The sequence below is a fragment of the Varanus komodoensis genome, unplaced genomic scaffold (genome assembly GCF_004798865.1).
Source record: "Varanus komodoensis strain SLA01 unplaced genomic scaffold, ASM479886v1 scaffold52, whole genome shotgun sequence".
NCBI classification, from domain to species: domain Eukaryota; kingdom Metazoa; phylum Chordata; class Lepidosauria; order Squamata; family Varanidae; genus Varanus; species Varanus komodoensis.
The window spans coordinates 3,138,646-3,160,025 of NW_025336114.1; the positions used below are offsets into that span (position 1 = coordinate 3,138,646).

Sequence of the window (21,380 nt, forward strand, 5' to 3'; positions counted from 1 at the left end):
CAGTGAAGGAACTAGAAAAGATCATCAAATGGAAAGACATTTCACTTGAGATCAAAGCAAAGATCTATGACCAAGTGTTAATAATCACTAGGCATGGGTGTGAAACTTGACAGAAATTTGATGTTTTTGAAACATTGTACTGCTTTGTGAGAGAGCTTTGTGAATGCACTGGACTGAAAGAAAAACAAGTCTCCCCTAGATCAAATTAAGCTAGAACTTGCCCCGGAAGCCAAAATGATGAAATTGAGCACGTTGCACTTTGGGTATATTATGGGAAAACAAGACTCACAGGAGGTGTCAATAATGCTAGGAAAATTCACAGCAGCAGCAGAAAAAGAAGACCAAGTATGAGAAGGATTGATTCCACAAAGTAAAGCCATGGCCTTGAATTTACATAAGCTGAAAAGGGCTCTACCAGGACATTTTGGAGAACGTTCAATTTATAGGGTTGCCATAAACTGGGGACAACTTTATGGCATATAGCAAGAACACTTCTCTCTCCAACCCTAGCACTGAAAATATTAATCATTTTTTTTCTCTTAGCTTAACTTCTCTATATGAGAGAAATGTAAGTGTTGGTCCTATTTGTTAATTATCCAGCTGGTAATTCTTCAGTGGGATTCTTAGACACTGAAAAACAAAAGTATTTGGTATTTCCATGCTAAAGTGAAAGGAAAAATAATCACAATTAGCATAAAGCAGTTTCTTTTTAATTAAACTCTGTATTTACAAGGATTTCCAATGTATAGCAAAAGCTTTATAAAAGTGTTTTCCAAGAAGCCCAGCATTTAATCAGGAGCATCATTAGCTTCTTCTACACCATGTTATAATTAATACAAAATTGCATAAGCTGTAATGAATACAACATGTAATTAAACAATAGAATCATCATTAATTTCAGCACCTGCCTTTTAAGATCAGACTTCAGAATCTGTATGGAAGGCAGATAAGAACATATGAGGAATTGAGACCAAGTGATTGGAGAAAACATACTAAAAGTATCAATGCATATAGCTGAAATTTTACTGAGGGCATTTTTATGTCATCCTTTAGGTAAAAGGTAAAACAATTTTTTTGAAGTTGTTGCTAGTCTACTTTATTAAAAGAAAAGTATAACACGTTGAGCTTTTGAAATTTGTAAATTTTCCTTCCATGGCTAATTAATATAGCACATATGCATTCAAATTCTGTTGTACAACACTTTCTCCACTTCTTTCTACTATTTGGCCTTGTGACCTGTTAGACGAGCTGACCTCATTGTATTAACCTTGGAATACTAAGGTGCAATCTAATGAAGCCTTCCATAAACCTTCAAATTTGGATAAATACCAGTAACCTATGTACAGCAGGAGGAGTGCAGTAGCAAAGGTGACTTTCATGCTCTTCCCACCATGCAAAACCCATGAGATGGAGATTTTGGCCATCTAAATTTTCAGTTTCTGAGCAGGCAGAAAAGATAATAAGGTAGATTATATGCTGGCAGAACTTTTATGGCTGTGGAGGTGCAGCTTTTGGTTGAAGTCCCAGCTGCAACCTTGGAACAAGTTGCCGGGGTCAGAGCTTAGACTCGTAAAAGTCTTATGGATATCTAGACTGTCTAGAGGTCATAGGATTGTGCTGCACACGTAAAAACCTGATTAGGTGCTTATGAAAGCAGCCCAAGATATGCAATATTTCCAACTGATGAACTAGAAACACAACATGTATATTTATCTTATGGCTTTCACCTTTAAAATATCCTAAGTGAGAGTGGTGCTCTGCACTTATGATACCTCATTTTTCCTATACTTTCATGTACTCTTAATCAAATCCCTTCTTTGTAAACACTTCCGCAACAAGCTTCATTTGGTGCCTGCTGATAATAATAGACAAATGCAGAAAGGCCTAACCCTTGTGTTAGCTATATACTACATTTATACATTTTATGTATAAGCACAGCTAATCTGATAAGGCCTTCATTCTGTATCAATATTACAAAAGTGAAAACATGTTTTTCAAGGGGAAAATTTAAAGGAAAGAGCATAGCTACAAATTGCAGATATCCTGACTTTGCAAGGGTTTACTGCTTTCAGATAGTTCATCGATAAAATAAGACTGGCATGGCTTTATGCAGTGACTCAGACCTCATTTTTTACCCGCCCTAGCAAGGAAAAAGAATTTCAGCAAGTTAACACAAGTGCCTTCCAACAAAAAGGTCTATTTTCTCATCTTGTTGCTGGCAGTTATTTCTCAACTTGCAAAATCTTCCCATTTTCCTTCCTCTACCATAAACAGACCACTGGAAGATTAAAAAAACACAACTGATAGTGATACTTAAAGTAGCTTGAAACATGCTATTTGTCTTAATCTATTGACTCTCCGTGGTTACTTTCTTCCCCATAGAAAAGCACATAGATTCTGCCACTGTTCCAAATCATTTGGGAATATTTACAGAAGAGAGCTCTTTGAGATCCTAGAGGGCCAGAGCACAGAAGCAGCTTCCAATATGAGCAGCTATATTGTCTAAGTGGGTTCAAAGTGTAAGAAGGCATGCTAATTGATGAATTAATAGCACAGCTTGATGCCTAAGTGACACGCTTTTCATTGTTGGCATACAGCAATGGTGGGAACCTTTTTTTTAGTCCAAGAGTGTCATCAGTTATGGGGAAGTTTAGCAAGGGTCATGCATCCGATAACAGCTATCCAACAGGTGTTATTGCTTTTTAATACACCATACGTACATATCATGTGTACCATTCATATACACGAACATGGAACCCCATTTTTCCATTCTCTTTTATACATTTCCAATTAACCATCCTAAATCCTGTGGATTCAATTAATTTATCCCCTTCCCAAACTGACACCCACCTGGAGATCATCAAAAGAATTTTTCCCTTTTCCTCAAATCATTACCCCTTCTAGCTAGAGGAATGTCCTTTTAAGAAATGTCTGTTGTGTCTCCCTTTTAAGAAAGTCTTAATCCCTTCCTCCCTCTCCCTCCTCAACTAGGGAAATTGAGAATCAGCCCCTCTCCCTCCTCAACTAGGGAAATGGAGAATCAGCTAAATTAGGGCTGAAGGAGGGATGGTAGTAGAGTAAGAAAAGCCCTCTAGGAAGACTGCTGAGCTTGAGCATTGGGTGGAAGCAGAAGAAAAGCAAAAGAAAGGCAGAGGATAAAGAACACATGGCTACCTCTTAAATAAATGGCAGGCTAGAGGAGGAGGGAGCAGGGCAGTTGGAAGGAACACCAGAGGCTGGATAAGAAGGTTCTATGATCTAGATTGGGCCTGGAGGGCTGAAAGTTCCCGGGCCTGGAGGGCTGAAAGTTCCCCAACTGGGTATACAGTATGTAGGCATTTTTAGTGCTACAGATATAGACCTATACTTTCTGGAGGAGTGCTTATCTCTAAAGAGAACTCTTCAGGAAAGACAATTCAAATGAAGTAACAAAAGAACATTTCGCCAATATGGGCTATGAAAAGACAATTGCATACCACTTTCTGCTTTGCAGCCGTACCAGTTTCCCTTGTTAGCTCCCTGCAGTGGACTGAAAGGGTTCACTGAGATTCCAAGGAAATGATATGCAAGATCCAGGTTTGTTTACAAGAGAAAAGATCAAAATACAGATCAGGAAGCTTACAGAGTGTTTAGTAGCAAGTTACTTACAACAGATGAACTAAGACTGCAAGGTAGACTTTAAACTGCTGTAAGCAAAAACTGCCTGAGAGATTAAATGTGGACAAAGGACTCAGTCTAGTTGATACTGACAAGCTGTTTACCAGCTCTGCTACTAGTCATTAAGTTGGCACTACTGATAACAATATGCTGGGCATATTGTCCTAATCTTATCAGTAGTCTAGTCTAAGCGCAGCTATCCAACAGGTGTTATTAATTGCTTTTTGATAACAGTAGTAGTGGACTCATTTAATTACACATGCAGCAAAGGAGTGTTAGTACAGATAGGTGCAGTTAACAAGCTCTATGTCCAGCTTATATTTGTGCAACTAGTTAACTGGTAACTGAAAGCTGATGGGGAAGGTATGTGTCCATTCTTTGGCCCATCTATACTCACTGAGCCAAAGAAACAGACAACACACAAAATGAAATCTACAGACTCAAAATGGAAGACAGATACAAGTACACCAAAGCAGAATAAGCCATGCAGAGGCCTACGTTCCACTCATAGATGGTTAAAGAACAGACACATACTGCTAAACACTCCGTAAGTTTACTGCTTCCATTTTAATATCTAAATTGCACATCTTTTCTACTTGTAAGCAAACCTGAATCTTGCATATCACTCCCTTGGAATCCAAGCAAACCCCTGAGCCCACTGCAGAGGTCTAACAAGAGAAACAGTAACAACACCAAAACCCAGAAAAAGACATCCTAAACCCTTATTAATCTCATAGAATCTTTGCCTTTCCACTAGTAGCTAAGAGTACTGCATCTTACAGTCATGCTTATAGTTTAAAACATTATCCAAACATTTGATAGAAAGAGGATGTCTGTGCATTCAAAATTAGGAAAAAAACCACTAGTTTTTACTGTATCAATAGCTATATCTTCCTACCTTATTCCACAGGAGGAATAATAATGCACAGAAGGGTAATAATTTTCTTTTAAAGAATAAAAGCTGAAGCACTTTGACGTGAACTGCAAGTCAAAAGAATACTTACTCAGAAGAATAACTATTAATTCCCTAATGTGTGATAGCTACACTGTGAAAACTTAGACTTCTACAAAACATGAACTGGTTTCTACTTTCAGAATACAACTCAAAACCCATAAAGTTACATTTAAAATCGACAATTTCTTATACGTCAGTTTCAAAACAATGTTAAAATAATACTGTACATATTCATTAACCTGTAGGACAGAAATTCAATCATGGTCTGGGAGCTTCTTATAAAAGGAAGCATCATAAAACCAGTGCATTTCAGTACTTTGATTGGCCCATGGTCTACCTACCATAAGCAAAAGTAAAAAGCTGAAGAGTGATTTGAGATGCACATGGCAGCTCTTAATAAATGTTGGCCAGCACAGTACTTTTGCTGACCTAGTGATTTGCTCTTTCGCTGACAACATCTTGAAGACGTTTAAGTAAAACATCATCATTTTCCTGGCATAGTCTCTTCGCTGGTGACTCTGTGTCACTGTCAATTGATATTGCTCTTTTCTTAGGTCTCTGTCCTCCTTGCTTTATCATATTGTTGATCTCCTTCAAACTCTGCCAAATTAAGAGCGTTACAATCAGAGCAGGTAATAATTGAAGGCCAATGATTATTACAAAATGTGTTAATATGTGCTTTAATACATTCTCAGTTTTCAAAATATATTTGTGAAATTATGATTTTGCTCGTGAAAATTTTTTAGAGCAGCTCCACACTCCCTCAAGTTTCAAATAATTAATCATTATCACATACACTACTGGGGCTCTTCAAAGAAAAGGCCATCATGAAGCTTTATAAATGAGGTTTTAAACTTTTACTTGTTAAAGGTATGCATCTTACCTTAGAAGGGCTTCCATTAAATTTATATAACAGTGCAGTCTTAGGTGTCAAGCAAGCACCATTCTTATGTGGTGAAACATAAACATGATGTTGCTGGGATATTCGTCGAGGAGACACTGGTTGCTGTTTAATACTGGGAAACGGGGAAAGGGGAAGTACCTCCACCTTGGAAAGAAAAGTTGAACATACAGGTACAAAAATTCTTTTAGTCATTCTTTTAATTTTGCAAGTAGAACTTAACTGAAATATACAAGTTCAAATTTATACAGGCACACTATATCCAGTACTTACTTGAATATCTTATTACAATGCAAACAACTAACAAATGTGATATTTCAAGCAAATCAGTTTCTATGCAATACAGATAGTCCCTGAGTTATGAACATCTGAATAACAAACAATCTGTATATGTAAGCACGAATTGCCATAAAGCCTATTATTTTAAAAATTACTGCAGAAAACCATCTGCTGCAAATAGATGGTATAGTTGGGTAGGGTGGGGTGGCTAGTGATATTCATGGATTTTCCGTTTTCACAGGGGTCCTGCACCCCTAACCCACATGAATGTGGAGGGCTGACTATATGTGATCCAACTTACATATGAATTTGACTTAAAGATGAATTTTGCTTTTTTCAGGAATGGAACTCTTTCATAACCCGGGGACTGCCTGTATTAGAAACCCAAGATATTTATAATAACAGAATTATTGAATTGTAACCCAGTTTTAACAGGCATTTCTCAGATATTTCTCCCCTATAATAAAGTAAAACAATTTTCAGCCATCCATATTATGGTACAGAGAATGCTAATATTCCAAAGCACACCACTTGTTTCAAGGTGTACCAGCCCTGCATGTTTATCAAAAAAAGGAAGGAATCTTGAGTCTACCAAACACCCCTTATCCACCAGTTCAGTTTACTGTTCTATGTTTCATACAAACTAGGACTTTCCTAAAAGTCTCACCCCCACCTTATCATCCTATTAATGAATGGAACTGATACTCAATGTGAAAGCTGCCTCTTGCCTGGTGTACCTCAAAGAATGACATGAAATCATAGAAACCACAGATATGAGGCTCCAGAGCTGGGAAAGTACAATGCTTAGGCCAAATGAACCACAGCTTTTGGTCAAGGCAGAAAGCAAGCCACAGCATAAATTGGCTGGAGCTCCCTGTACCGTAGTACTTTAAATCATCTTGCTTCTGGTCAAACAATTGCATGCCCTAATAAAGACAGACAATGTGGCCTCCATGCTGCATATCAAGAGTGAGGGAAGAACCAGCAGCTTATATGAAGCTTTTGGCTGCTTATGCAGTACCACATGGGGCCCTTGCAATCAGGTTTTAGTATTTTTATTGTACAATTGTTATATTTTGTTCTTGTTGTGAGCCGCCCCGAGGCTTTGTTGCGATGGGGGCGGCATAAAAATGTTTTAAATAAATAAGCTGACTACTATACGGACAGAGTTGTGCTCAGAATTGACTCTGTACTCATCCTAAAGATCAACTTTATTGTTTACAGACTGCAAGACTAAACGGTCTCTTAAGCCAGCTACCTTTCTAAACATTTCTTGCATGAGCCAGATGAGCTCCTGTACTTAGAGAGCAGGAGTCAGAGAGCAGCTGCTAGAGTATAAAGATGCAGCCAGTCTCAGAATGCTGTCACTCCTGCCCACTGAATGTAGATCTGACTGCTACTACTAATAGGTAACTGAGAAGATCATGCTTTTCAAAAGGAGTGCTAAACTTAAGAAAGGAAAGCATTCTCTGTGCTTGAATGGGATGTCTGAGCAAATCTATGAAAGTGTCAGCATTCATGTCCCCAGGAATCTAAAATGATTATACACCGCTGGTCCAAGTTATATTTCTCATGGGTTTCAAATTAAATGCTGCAAGATTTTATGAAATCCAAAGGAAAATTCATGGCACCTAGTATTTGAATTTAGAAACCCTTGTTTATATTTACATCATAAAATTATCAAACTCTATTCACTGCTTCTCAAAACCAGAGATTCACATACCGCATGATTGTGGTTGGAAGCATCGTATTTCAGTGCAAAACTTTTCACTCTTCCTAAATAGATGGTGTTATAAAATTTTATCAGGTCCCCTCTCTCCTCCCTTCCCAAGTCTCTTGAATCTTCTGATTTAGTTCTTACAGGTGAGTAATGCATCTTCCTGGGGTTACCTGTGGAAAGGAAGGGGAAAAAAGAGAGAATTACAGTAGGCTTTTAAATGTAAAAAGCGGAGAGAAAGCAAAATGAATTATACTGCTATTTGCAGATAAATAAGATTATCTTAGCTATGGGAGTCGTTGTTCTTATTCTCTCCACCACACCCACAATTTGTAGTGTTGCCAAAAGGACACCAACAACATGATTGTATGCTTGGTTACTCAGAGGTAAGTTATCCTGAGTTGAGTTTAACTTGTTCTCACATAAGTATAAGCAGAACTGAAACTTAACTGGGGTTGTACATCCAATCAGTTGACCCAAGTAATGAAGTCAGATGAAATATAACCAATCCATTTATTCAGCATTCCAGTTTGGAATCAAGCAACATGTCTGGATCAGTAATCACTGACTCAGAAGTCAGCTGCACAGAATATAGTGGAGTTTTCTTCAGATGTTAACATACATAAGATTATGCTAAAAATGAAAACATTTAACACCACAACTATCTGAGACTTTGCACTTCACATAATTAAAATGTGTTCCATTTTGAGGTATCAAAGTCCTAGCCACTGCTCATGTAGGTGGCCACAATGCTGTATATTGATCAGTTGGTAAATATACCACTTTAAACTTTTAATTGCTTCTTCTTAGAACATATGGCATTACTTCTGTGTGTGATCTGTGTCATTCCTACTCTGTCCTTTGTCTCACACACAGTTGCTTATATCTTTTGGGGTTGCTTATTATCTGTTAGGGGTTTGCTGCAGTAAAAGAGCTTGGATTACATAGTTTCAGATGGTTTTCAGTCCAATTTATCTGATTCTACTATAAACTAAGAGTAAAACATTTTTAATTAGATTTCCATAACATGGGCAAAAACTTTTGTATGTTACATATTGAAGATAATGGTTTCTTTTAAATCCTCTGGTAATTTTAAAATACAAGAATAGCCATCAGCTCACCTTCTTCTGATGTTGCTTCTTGCTTTATATCTAACACTACATCCATAGGCATTTTTTTCAATAAGACACTTCTGTAAACCTACAAGTAGAAAAATGCAGGTTTTGTAACCCACTGCAAAATTTCTGAAAAGTGCAGTTAGCGTTTAATACAATATTAAACAAATACAGTATTATTTATATAGAAAGCCTAAGCAATATAAATAGCTGGAGTTCATTGAGTAGTCATTCACAAATACAGGTTCTATGCCTGTGTACCATCCTGTGCACCATATTGTACCTAAGGAATTTTGGTACCCCCACTGCCCCTAGCAGGTTCCTGCTTATTTCCTCTGTTCCTTAAAACTGACACTGTAGCCTTGGCACCAAGAAAGGCCTTTGGTACCAACAGTGAAATCAAATATGACACTGAAAAGAGAATAGCCAGTGTGAAGTAGTGGTTTAGAGTGTTGAACTGAGGACCTGGGAACTTTAATTCTAGTCCCTGTTCAGCCATGGAGCTGACTGGGTGACTTTGGACTAGTAACAGACTCTCAGCCTAACCTACCTCACAGGGTTGTTGTGAGGATAAAATTTGGAGGAGGAGGATTATGTAAACTGCCTTGACTTCCTCAGTAGGAAAAAGGCAGGATGTAAATATAATAAATACTAAATAAATAAATGGTAAAATGCAGTGATACCTCGGCTCATGAACACCTCAGTTCACGACCAAATTGGGTTGTGAACAGAAATTTCATAAAAATGTTATCGCAGGTTGCGAACTCTGCATCAGGTGACGATCGCGTGTGTGCCTGCCTTCCCTGCACGGGCGCGACTGAGGTCATGCAGGGGGTGGGGGAGATGGCTGCGGTTTTCCTGGGGGGGAGATGGCCGTGACTGCGCCCATGTTCCCTGCCCGAGTGCACCCATGCGCGCCTCCCCCCCAGTGTACCCGCGATCGTGCCCGTCTCCCCCCACCCCCCACACAATTGCTGGGGGGGGGATGGCTGTGATCTTTGTTGTTCTTTGTCACTTTGCTTCAAATTTTTGAGTAAAAAAAATAGTTGCAGAATGGATTAACCTTATTTACATTGACCCTTATGGGGAAATTTGACTTGGCTCACAACCGATTTGGGTCACGACCAGAGTCCTGGAATGGATTAACTTTGTGAGCCAAGGTACCACTGTACTCCAGCTCATGAAGAAAGAGAAGGGAGGGACTTCCCAAGATACCAGAGAAGGTGGTCAAAGAAGAACCAAGGGAACAGGTGGGAACTCCTCCCAATGCCAGCGTGAGGGAAGGGTTCCTGTGAAAATACTCTCAACTATGAAATATTCTCTTCAACAATCCAACTTTTTACTAAGAAAGAAATAATAAGCAGGAACCTGCTAAGGTCTCCTCCACTAGTATGGCAGGAGAAGGTTCCTGCCAAAATTCTCATCTATAGAAGTTTTCCAAAATGCAACACAGAGCCTGCAGAGAGACTATGAATAATTAATTTATACTTATATCTTTTTGAAAAAAAAAACAAATACTTACATGGCTATGTGCTTGTGGTTGGTTTCTATAATTTTTCATAATGTCTTGAAAAGCTCTCTCCTCTTTAGACACCTGAACAAAAAGTAGTGAAAATGTTAATGCAAGAAAACCATTCCCATACACGTTTGAATCCAAAGAGCTCAGTCAAGAGCTTCTTTATGAGCAAGTGAGTTTCAGGGCTGTTGTAAGCACAGAATGAAAAGGAAGCGAACCTTGTAAGCCACCTTGCAAGAGGAAGAAAAGTGGCACATGAATGTAGCAGCAGCAGGAGCCAAGGGCAGCAGCTTCCATTTGGAGAGAACCACTTAAGTGAAGAGGTGTTGTCTCACAAACATGCAGTATGCAGAAACACACAGCATATTCCACTTGTTAGTATATACAATTCAATAAGTAATGGCTGCATTGTGTGCTTATTGTTTACAATTTAATATATACAAGAAATACACAAAATATTATATATGCACTGCTGCATTGACAGTCTTCTGTAATATACTGCTAGCTTGTTTCAGCTTATAGCAATTGACTAACCGAGCATTACAGAGCAAACTCGTTTGTACACAGCCTATGGTTTTATTAACCCATGGATTCTTGCCTTGCCCAGAGTTAGCCCGTGATTTGGCCTCCAAACAACTGAGCAAGCTGTTGGTTGTTGCTGTTATTATCCCAAGTCTTGGTTTGTTTTGTTCCCACCTCTTCAACTACTCTGTTATCTGTTGACAGGACCAGGTAGCTCAAGGGCTCCCTTCTGCTGGTCAAGAATCGTAACTGCCCTGGTAGTTACAGGATTGGATTGGTCACAAACCCTGCCAGAGCTCTCAAGACCCTTAATGAGTACCAGTTAGGAACCCTGGGGAAGAGCTATGTAAGAAAAAGAGATAAGCAATTGTACCTTCCATACCTGGATCATTTTTGACCTGGGTTAAGCAGTCAGTTATGCCTTATTTTTATTAATTTTCAGGATTATTATTTATTTATTTAAAACATTTTTATGCCGCCCCCATTGCAACAAAGCCTTGGGGCGGCTCACAACAAGAACAAAATTATACAATAAAAATATTAAAACCCAGTGCATCTCGGCTTAAAAGATTTAAAATCCTACAAATAACCAATAAATTAACACTTAAAATAAGTTTTAAATAAAAAGGTCTTAGCCTGGCGCCGAAAAACAAATAACGACAGATTAGTTGTCTGTGCATGGTATGACCTGGGTGTTTACTGTTTACCCCTTAGATAATCCGTGGTAGGATTTCAAGGCTGACCTCCTGCTGAGATTGACTCTGATTGCATGATACAGTACCTTTGCCATGATGTAAAAAGCACAGAGGAGCAGCTGATCCAAGTGTCTGTCTTTCATTAGATCTGTACAATGAACTAAAGTAAATTCAAAACAAGTCCATATCTTCCTCCGCAAATCACTGGAAACATCCAATTTTAAGCATAAATCACGCAAACGCACACTTGCCAGATGATACACCTGTGATGAAACACCAAACAACACTAATGCAAGCTAACAGGTTTTTGGGAAGTTTCATAATAATAATGATAATCAAGGACACAGAGTGGTAAACACTGAGATGTATCAAATCCTTATTACGAGCTCATTTCACTAGGAAATGTATGTGAAAATTACAATTAATGACATCCTTCTAGATGTGTGCTTCAGTAATTCTTATAAAATACTTCTGCATCATTAAAAGATATGGGCTACTAATCCAGAACCAATTCTTAATTGACAAATGCAATACTTCAAATTGTTGGGCAGTACATATTTTATACGGATATTTGAAACAGTTGTTGTTAGTCGCGACGTCGTGTCCGACCCATCTCGACCCCATGGACAACATTCCTCTAGCCTTCCTGTCCTCCACCATCCCCCGGAGTCCACTTGAGCTCACACCAACTGCTTCAGTGACTCCATCTAGCCACCTCATCCTCTGCTGTCCCCTTCCTCTTTTGCCATCTATTGTTCCCAGCATTAGGCTCTTCTTTAGGGAGTCCTTCCTTCTCATTAGGTGGCCAAAGTATTTGAGTTTCATCTTCAGTATCTGGCCTTCTCAAGAGCAGTCAGGGTTGATCTCCTCTAGGACTTGACCGGTTTGATCGCCTTGCGGTCCAAGGGACTCACAGGAGTCTCCTCCAGCACCACAATTCAAAGGCCTCAGTCCTTCAGCGCTCAGCCTTCCTTATGGTCCAGCTTTCACAGCCATACATTGCAACTGGGAAAACCATAGCCTTGACTATACGCAATTTTGTTGGCAGGGTGATGTCTCTGCTTTTTAGTATGCTGCCTAGATTTGCCATAGCTTTCCTCCCCAGGAGCAAGTGTCTTTTAATTTCTTGGCTGCAGTCCCCATCTGCAGTAATCTTAGAGCCCAGGAAAATAAGATCTGTCACTACCTCCATTTCTTCCCCATCTATTTGCCAGAAAGTGAGAGGACCAGATGCCATGATCTTAGTTTTCTTAATGTTGAGTTTCAAGAAACAGTAGCTGGATCCAAATAATTCATTAGGACAGGAGTAAACACCTACTCTTTCATACTACAGTGATGAGGGTTGATTTCTTTCATTCTCAGAAAAGCTGCTCTAGAAGGTACAGCTAGCCAGTAACATGCACAAATGCACCCACAAGTGAGAAAGAACTGCCTAACATTAAAAAGTCTTGTTGAGCAGAATAAAGGCCTATGTAGTCCAGTACTGTTGCTTGGAGTGGCCAAGCAGACAGTTTTATAAAGAATCCACAACCAGGAAGTGGTAGGACTTGCAACTGAAATTCAGATGACTAGTGTCTCCAGTACTGGAGGCAATGTACAGTCATCATGACTCACAGGCACTGACACAGGCTTATCCTCTATAAGTTATCCTCTATAAGTTCATCTAATCCTCTTCTAATGCTCTCCAAGTTAGTGGCTATTTCATCATCTTGTGGTAATAAATCAATAGCTTAGCTATGTTCCATATGAAAATGTTCTTTCTTTCATCTGTCCTAACTCTTCCACTGGATAACCCTGAATTCTAGTACTATAAGACAGGGAGAAAAAAAGTCTTTCTATCAGCTCTCTCAACACCATGCAGAATTTTACAAACCTTTACTATGTACCCTATTAGCCATCTTCTTTTCTCTAAGCTAAAAAGCCCCAAACACCTTTTCTCATACAGGATTAGCTTTCACATCTGTGAGCACTTTGATTACCCCTTTCTAGCCCTCCAATATCCTTGTTGAGATGCAGCAACTTACTTTCTTTTAGCTTCTATCCAGAACACACACACACACACGATCTAGTTTCTACAGCCGAGCTGTATGATGCAACCATATCTTAAGCAATTCTATGGAGAGGCCTGCCCATTTGAAATGTCTAGATGGACTCTGCTCCTTCTTTCCCCATGTTTCCTACAATCCATAATGCAAAGTTCACTCACTCAAAATCTAAACTGTGACCTCTGACACCCAAATTGCCAAATCTACCCCTAATTTCCTCATACAGATTGTTACTTCTTTACTGCTGCAGGCAGCAGAAAAAGACAACTGTATAGATCTTAAACCAGCAACACACGTGGTCCTCAGGAAGGACCACATGTGGGAAGACCAAACACCCCTTGACCATGCCTCCATTTGGATGATGGGAAACATTTTCATCATCATCCAGTGGGAATGTTGATCCTTAACACAATCCTCTTTAGCTCCAGTCAGCTATCCCTCAGAGGTCAGTGCTTCTACTCATCCAAGTGGATCTTTAGATCTAAGTCGATGCAATGCCATTTCAAGCAAATCTATTTTAGAAACACAGAGACAGAACAAGTCAGAAGGGGCCTCCCAGGCCATCTAGTGTGACCCCCGGCTCCAGCCAGCTCCGCTCATGACATGTCTACCAAGTGCATGTCATTTTGCACCATTTTTAACCTTAAATCCTCCTAAGTACAGTGCATTGGTTTATTCTAATAAAGCAGTTTTTCAGCAGTGGCCAAACAAAAAGCTTTTGCTAGAAATATTTCCTACCTTTCTGAAAAATAGTGCCAGGGATCCAGTTTTCTTTGGTTTCCTTGTGCTGATATGAGGTTGACTTGGTGACACACTGGTTAAAGCTTGAGCAGTGAGGGGGACTTGTCCATGGCTGTCCACTTTAGGTTCTTCAGATAAGTTGACTGTAATGGGTATCAAAGTGATCCCCCCAGTATCATTTGCAATACCTAAGGTATATTCACAGTGTAAAATATATCTATTGACAGTACAGTTACACAGGTTAATTACAAGTTCAAAGCTTCTAAAAACAGACATTAAAGACATAACACTCTTCATTTATCTAACATTATTAATATGCATGCTGTTATCCCAACTAATGAATATAGTTCTTGTGAGAATCTGCAAAGCACTGCAGAGCCCAATAAAGCCAGCCTCGTTTACCTTGCAATTGCTTGCAGGCTAGGCTTAGCACCAATATAATGGGGCGGCATAAAAATGATGTGAGCCGCCCCGAGGCTTCGGCGAATGGGGCGGCATAAAAATGTTTTAATAAATAAATAAATAATCATGTAGACCAGATGGGAGCCATGGGAGGCTCAGTCAAAGGCTTTCCAGTGCTGCTCTGCTTTGTCACAACATGAGTCTTCATGGTGGCTGCATTGTGCTCACGACTTGGTAGCTGATCCCAGTCCTACCATGTCCTTACTCCTGTCTTGATTCTTACTTCTTCCTGACTTGGCCTTTGCCTCTGGTTTTGTCATGCTTTGGCTGGTATCTGGCCCTAGCTTCCTCCTGGCTCTGCTCTTGCCTCTGGCACCATTACATCTCACCAAGTGTTAGACCAAGACTTGGTTCTCCTTCCACCCCATCACCCTGGTCCCAGTCAAATATGCCTGGAGATGACCACTCCTCTATTTAGTACCTTTTTAGCTGAACGGGGGCAAGGTACATTGTGCACAGTAAGATGTAACAGTGAAATAAAACTCCTACCTATTTTTGGCCAAAGATGTTTTTGTGCATCTAAAGGTGCTTCTCTTCATAATCCCCCAAAGCCTATTATTTTGGTACCTAAAGCAGAAAATTGAAGAAACACCTCTCCTGCTTCCTAGCTCCAAACTTAAAACTGTATTATGAACTACATCCTTATCATACAAACTTACTTACTATGCAATGGGACTACCATTTTTTGTCCTGTTGCTGCAGCTGTTGCCATGGTAAGAACTGTCTGCTCAGGCAAAACAGACAAATGTTCATCAACAAAGCAAGACCCTGGGGCAATTTTCAGCCTAGTCCCTTCAGTGAGATTTTTCTCTGTGGATTTTTCTTTTGGGCTTTCATCTCCAAATAGCCTTCTCTTAGCACTTCCTGCCATAGGAGAACTGTAACGATCATGAACAGAGATTGGCGACAGCTGTTGCACATCTAAAATACAGGAGAGAAAGCATAACTGCAAAATGTAGAAAGTCATAGTCATTAATATTGAGTAATAAAACAGTCGTACTTATACACAGCTACAGTCCCATAATTTTCAAATAACATGTTAGGCTTATAGTCATCAATAGAAAGTTCCTATGTGTATGTTCCTATATGTATACAAAATACCTTCCAAAGTCTACCTAACAGTCACATTTACTTTGGAAATGACCTTTTCATTTACCACCAAACCTGATATCTACAGGAAAGACTGCAGCACAGCACAGCTATCTGCAAAGAATATAGGTGGAGTATTCACATCAGGCTGTTGAACCTTAATATTATTTGAAGGTTCTTTTTCTTGGGGAGGGCCAGAAACACTTATCTAGAGATAAGCATATCTGAACTGATGATATTGCTGACATGAAATAAAGAATACTCTCATCCTCAGGCAGACTCATCCATTCTCAGTGAGGCACCTCTTTAAAATAGTGCTTTTCTTCTACTTATATTTTCATTGCTTTATAACTTGGCTTAGAGTTGTAAAATAAGTTTAAATTATTATTGTAATTATTTATAATTTACTGTGAAAATTAATTTAAAGCTTATTTATTAAATGTATATACCATAACCTATAGCCCAATTTAGGGCTCTGAGTGGTGTACATTGCTTGTAAACTTGTTTTTATTACTTTCCAGTTTCTTCCTCTCAGTCTACATCCCTTCTAGGACACTTTGGAAATTTTCTATGGATAGTACCTACATGCTAAAAGTATCATCCAAAGTAGAAGTCAAACTGAAGTACCAGAATACCTTTGAAACCATTGTGTGGTTTTTAGAAAGAAAAATACTGAGATATTTTCCTTCTAGCTAAAGCCCAGATAACCAATTCTTCAAAAAAAATAAAAAAATCAGATAATCAATTTTAATCACCATGACCAGACAGACACCTAACAATATCAGTTCCTTCTGACACTGATTGAAGCAATTAGAATTAACTTACCCCGTCTAAGACTCCCCCCAATATCTGTCCGAACTTCTTTGACTCGAGGGTGCACTATAGGAGATCCTGGCATCATGGGAAGATATCCTAGGCCTTTTCCATTCCCTGTTTCAAAATTACATGGAAATATTACCTGAAGAAGAAAAAAGTGACAGTTTCAAAGGCAAGAATAGCATTGTCTTGCTACTTGCTATACTTTAAAAATACTTAAGGCTTAGTGTCCCTTATTAAACTATTTGCAGACAATTCCTTGATTCTAAGTAAAAATAACTTCTGTATGAAAATAACTCCCATGTGTTCCAGTTTAGTTATTTGCCTGTCAACATACTTCTTCACAGGTAGGAATCATGGTTTCTGATGCATGAAGGGCATCCCACAATGCAGAATCTTCTGTCCATGCTAGACTTTCAAGAATCTGTTCCTCAATGCTGTTTAGATGTTTTACCATATCTCTGGAGAGTCCTTCTTCTGATCGAATCAATACTTCAATCACCTCGAATGGAAAAAGCAGCTTGGTCAAGTACAAACACAATGCAAATCTATATCTAACACAATTCTTTTCTCTCCTTCAGACTAATGATTGCTTATTGAAGCAAAATTTTGTTCAATCCTGTTACCTCTTGCAGCTTTTATGCCCACCTGTGCTCTTTCAGGGTAAATTTTACCTATCCAAAGGCAGTGTGACTGCCATTACTTTCAGAATACAAGTTGCATTAAATAGTAGGAGATTTGCAAAATGCAAGCCAACTGTAATCTAGTTCAGTTATGTCATTTTAATGGTATTTTCTAGTTCTTCCCAGATGCTGGTTGATATTTCCATGCTGTACAGCACTATGAAAACTAAATTATTCAAATAGCTTTAGTTGCTGGGTTCAAAGTACTGCTAATGACAAGCTCGGCATTAGTTTCATAAGATAGACATCATGACCAATATTCTCTGGTACTAAGTACAAAAAACTTGGGTCACCCATAGACTCTGCTAGGATGTTTTAAGTATAGGGCTGGAGATGTGCCATGGTCTCCTACTGAGTGTTCACTGGTGGCAGAACATCACTTGCTCTTGTACAGTTTGTAAACTAACCCTTTGACAACTTTAGATACATGCAATCAATGTTTTGCTTTTGCTTACCTTATAGAAATAGAATGGCCCAAGGTTAAGAACTTCTATGATCCAGGGGAAAGTTCGTGATGAACTATATGCAAAAAGCACAATCTCCAAACAACATGCAAGCAGGGAGCAATGGAAAATATCTTGCTCTAAAAGGGCCTTGAAGGAAAATCAGACAGAATTGTTATAATCCACAGCTGCACACCAAACTTGAAGCCAGTGTACTTTTTAAGCTTCTTTCTATGTGGAAGCCACCTTCAATGCTTCAGAGCTCTGGCAATTTACTCTGGAAATGACCCTAGAGCTCAGAGAGAGCTTAACATAGCACATGCATTAAAAACCCTGTTCTTCTGATTTTTAACAAGTTATTTTTAAAGAAGCTCTGTTGAATGTTCTGTTTCAAAGCAGAAGTTTCTTATAGTAAAGTCCCTGGTGTAGCAAGCATTTCTAAATTTGCAGCAACATGCATTAGCCCACAATTAGTATGGGCCATATTTGTAATAGTAGACTTATAGATGACAGAAGATGTACTATTTTAGTTCAGAACATAAAACTAAAGTTTTCACAGACAAATTTCATTGTTTTAACCTTCAACATGAGTCAAATGAATCCTGAAAGTGCTGCTTAAAATAAAATAAAATAAAATAAAATAATCTTTCAAGTAAATGTTCTACTCTTCTTTCCACATGGTATAATTCAACGATGATGAGCTTTTTATTATCACGTGGCATCTTGTCAGCCTTCACCCACAACTCCTAAATCTACTGAAATCTATGTTCTGATAGCTTTGTCAGTGAGTTAGAAAATAACCCGAGTTTACCAGACAGAGTAGAAATAAAAGTGGCATCTCCCTATTTGGCTTAGCACAAATGGAACTGTAGCAGAGACTACAGATGCTTCAGTTGAGATTTTTACAGTATCACAACACTACAGTACCAGTGCGCCTCTTGGATGCACACCTTAATACGTTGAGGGGGTTTGAGAGTGTCAAAGAAGCCAAGAGCAATGCCGCCAGTTGGCCAGACTCTCACTAGCCTATTCTCCTAGCAGGGACATGCAAAGTGGAGTGGTCAGCACAGAGGCCAAAGACTAAGACACATCTACCCTCTCCAGGAGAAAAGATTACATCAACAGAAAAGAATGAATATTTGCAATGGTGATGCGGGTGGAGAAATTTCTGAAGGATGGCTACTGGACAGCAATGGTAGTGCAAGGAGACGCTAGCAAAGGATCTTTCAGACACAACAGCAGTGACTCTTAAGCTAAATGTGTTTAGTGCTGTGCAGAAAAATGCAATGGTAAACCACTTCTGAACATTTAAATTGAAAACCCTATGATAAAACCCCAAAATGGAACAAGAGATAATGCCAGAAGATGAGACCCTCAGATAAGAAGGCTACTAGGGAAGAATAAAGGACAAATATAAATAGTACTCTGTTGCTACTGGAGGAGCTAGATCAAAAATGAAAGGAAGTCTTGTGGTTGACACAACACAAAGGCAAAAGAAAAACCCAGCGCTGAACAACAAATACAATTGGAACATGAGAAATATTAATCTAGGCAAACTAGAAACTGTAAAGCAAGGAACGGAAGTTAAACATCACGGTGCTTGGTGTTTGAGAGCTAAAGCGAACTGGAAGGGGACATTTTCAGTCAGTCAAATACAAAGTGTTTTACTTTGGAAATGACAAACTCAGAAGGAACTGCTCTAACATTAAGGCAAGCTGTAGCAGAGTAAGTAAGAACGAGTAAGTAAGAACGAGTAACCGAGTAAGAACGATCAGAATTTGCAGAACACCTAACAACACAACCATTATTCAAGGCAATGTCCCAACAACAGGTGCTTAAGAAGAGGAAATCATAAACTTTTATGCAAGAATCCAACAGAAAAGTGATAACACACTAAAACAAGACATGCTGATAATATGGGTAACTGGAGCACAAATGTAGGAGAATTCTGCATAGGATTCAGAAACAAAGCAGAAGAATGTCTCAAATTCTGTGATGCCACTAGTCTGCTTATTGCAAATACCTAGATCAAGCAACTGATCAGAGGACTGTATACATGAACATCAACAGATGACCAATACAGAAATCAAACAGACTACACAACCAGAAGTTGGAGGTGCAGACACTGTATTTTCACTATAAAAACCAACACCACCAGCAGATTGTGGTATGACCATGAACTACTAATATAAAAAAATCAGAGTAGCGATTGTGTACTTACAGACATGTCTTTGCCATGCAGCCTTTGGATTTCTTGCACCATTATGGTCTCCAAAATTTTATAGTACAGAATTTCTGCCAATTTTAACCGGTTAACAGCAAAATCTGCAATTTAAGACAAGTAGGAATGATGATGTTGTTTAAGAGTTTCACATAATTTACCCATAATTACATTATATTTCCTACAAAAAGACTCAAAGTATGTAACTTTATACTAATGAACAATGCATAAAATGGTTTAGACATTAACATGTAATTCTATGCACACCTTTGAACAACACAACTTACTTGTGAGTAAAGAGTGCATTAGTGCAATCCTACACAGTTCCTTCCATGCAAGTTCCACTAAATATAGGTACTTATGTCCCAACATACATACATGGGATTGGGTTATAAATGCAATAAGATAATTCATGTTAGTTCAAAACTTCAGCAATCAGCAGACAGATATTTATGTATTGTAGCTTTACTGAACAAAAATATTAACATCACAATGTTTACATCATGCATTCCTAACTTGTGCCACATACAACAGAAGCTAGAAATTGTCCTTTTAAGAACACTGGCTTTAACATTGTAGGTCCATTCCTACCTATATGAGATCCTGGTTGATCATCAGTTGACTGAGTATATTTCTGACAAAAAATATCACCTATTTCTTTCACTCTTTTCATTATGGTTTCCATAGGATTTCGTATACAAGACCTACAGCAGAACACACAAAAAGATTCTTAAAAAGTGCAAAATGTTTCCAGGATTTTTGGCAATTAATGTGTTACTGCACTTTTACAGCAAAATATTCTGAAAAGCTTACAGAAAAAGAAAAATTAAACTTCCAGGTTTTTATCTTTCCTTCAGCCATTTCCCACAATTAATTTAACTCTACATTTACAAGTAGGCCCAACTACTCCGAAAGTATCTTCTAGAGCTCCATTTGTTCATGCAGTCCACAACCATGAAGAGGTCTTAATTGCAAACCCATTCAGTTGGTGAGTTTTCTTGCTACAGCTTGGTGCCAGTGAATGAATACTACTCTTAAGTGGTCCCTGAAGTTATTATTCCAGGTATTGGATATCATACACTTGCAGCTTATCGTTCCCCCCACAGAATCACTGTAATGAAATCATTGGAGCCATGTATTCTCCTGCTCTCAGTATATTTGGGTTTCCCGAGACCAAGAGGTATAAATGCAGTGGCACTGACTGCAGCATTGTGCGGTGAAGTTGTGGGAAAAAGTTTTGTATGTTCTCCCAAAGAAAATAAAAGACTAACCACTTATCTCAACAGTAACAAGGACAGACCTTTTAATTTACCCATCATTTTAATAATTAAATTAATAATTTTAATAGATTAATAATATTTATACAGTCGCATTTTTCCACTTTCCATTTTTCTCTTTAGTTTTGAATTGTTATCATTATTATTTCTGAGCAACATTATTGAATGTTATTATTTAATGTTTTAATTGTATTTTATATTATTATTTTTGTAAGCCGTCTTGAGGCTTCGCAAAGGACGGGGTAG

General features: G+C 38.6%; 1 protein-coding gene across 3 annotated transcripts in view; it reads right to left on the reverse strand.

Moving 5' to 3' along the window:
* Positions 1–688: 688 nt before the first annotated feature.
* RBL1 (RB transcriptional corepressor like 1) overlaps positions 689–21,380 on the reverse strand; it is a 34,289-nt gene continuing 13,597 nt past the window's right edge. For 2 of the 3 annotated variants that reach the window (XM_044447571.1, XM_044447569.1), the window contains 13 exons: positions 20,449–20,561; positions 19,858–19,961; positions 17,649–17,786; positions 16,848–17,012; positions 16,520–16,652; positions 15,269–15,526; positions 14,141–14,331; positions 11,444–11,620; positions 10,147–10,218; positions 8,631–8,709; positions 7,516–7,682; positions 5,496–5,660; positions 689–5,212 (listed from right to left, as the gene is read on the reverse strand). In XM_044447571.1, coding sequence (XP_044303506.1) covers positions 5,042–5,212; positions 5,496–5,660; positions 7,516–7,682; positions 8,631–8,709; positions 10,147–10,218; positions 11,444–11,620; positions 14,141–14,331; positions 15,269–15,526; positions 16,520–16,652; positions 16,848–17,012; positions 17,649–17,786; positions 19,858–19,961; positions 20,449–20,561 — 1,933 coding nt within the window. In that variant the 3' untranslated portion in view covers positions 689–5,041. The remainder of the gene's footprint in view (positions 5,213–5,495; positions 5,661–7,515; positions 7,683–8,630; positions 8,710–10,146; positions 10,219–11,443; positions 11,621–14,140; positions 14,332–15,268; positions 15,527–16,519; positions 16,653–16,847; positions 17,013–17,648; positions 17,787–19,857; positions 19,962–20,448; positions 20,562–21,380) is intronic. The other variant, XM_044447570.1, reaches the window with a different exon arrangement.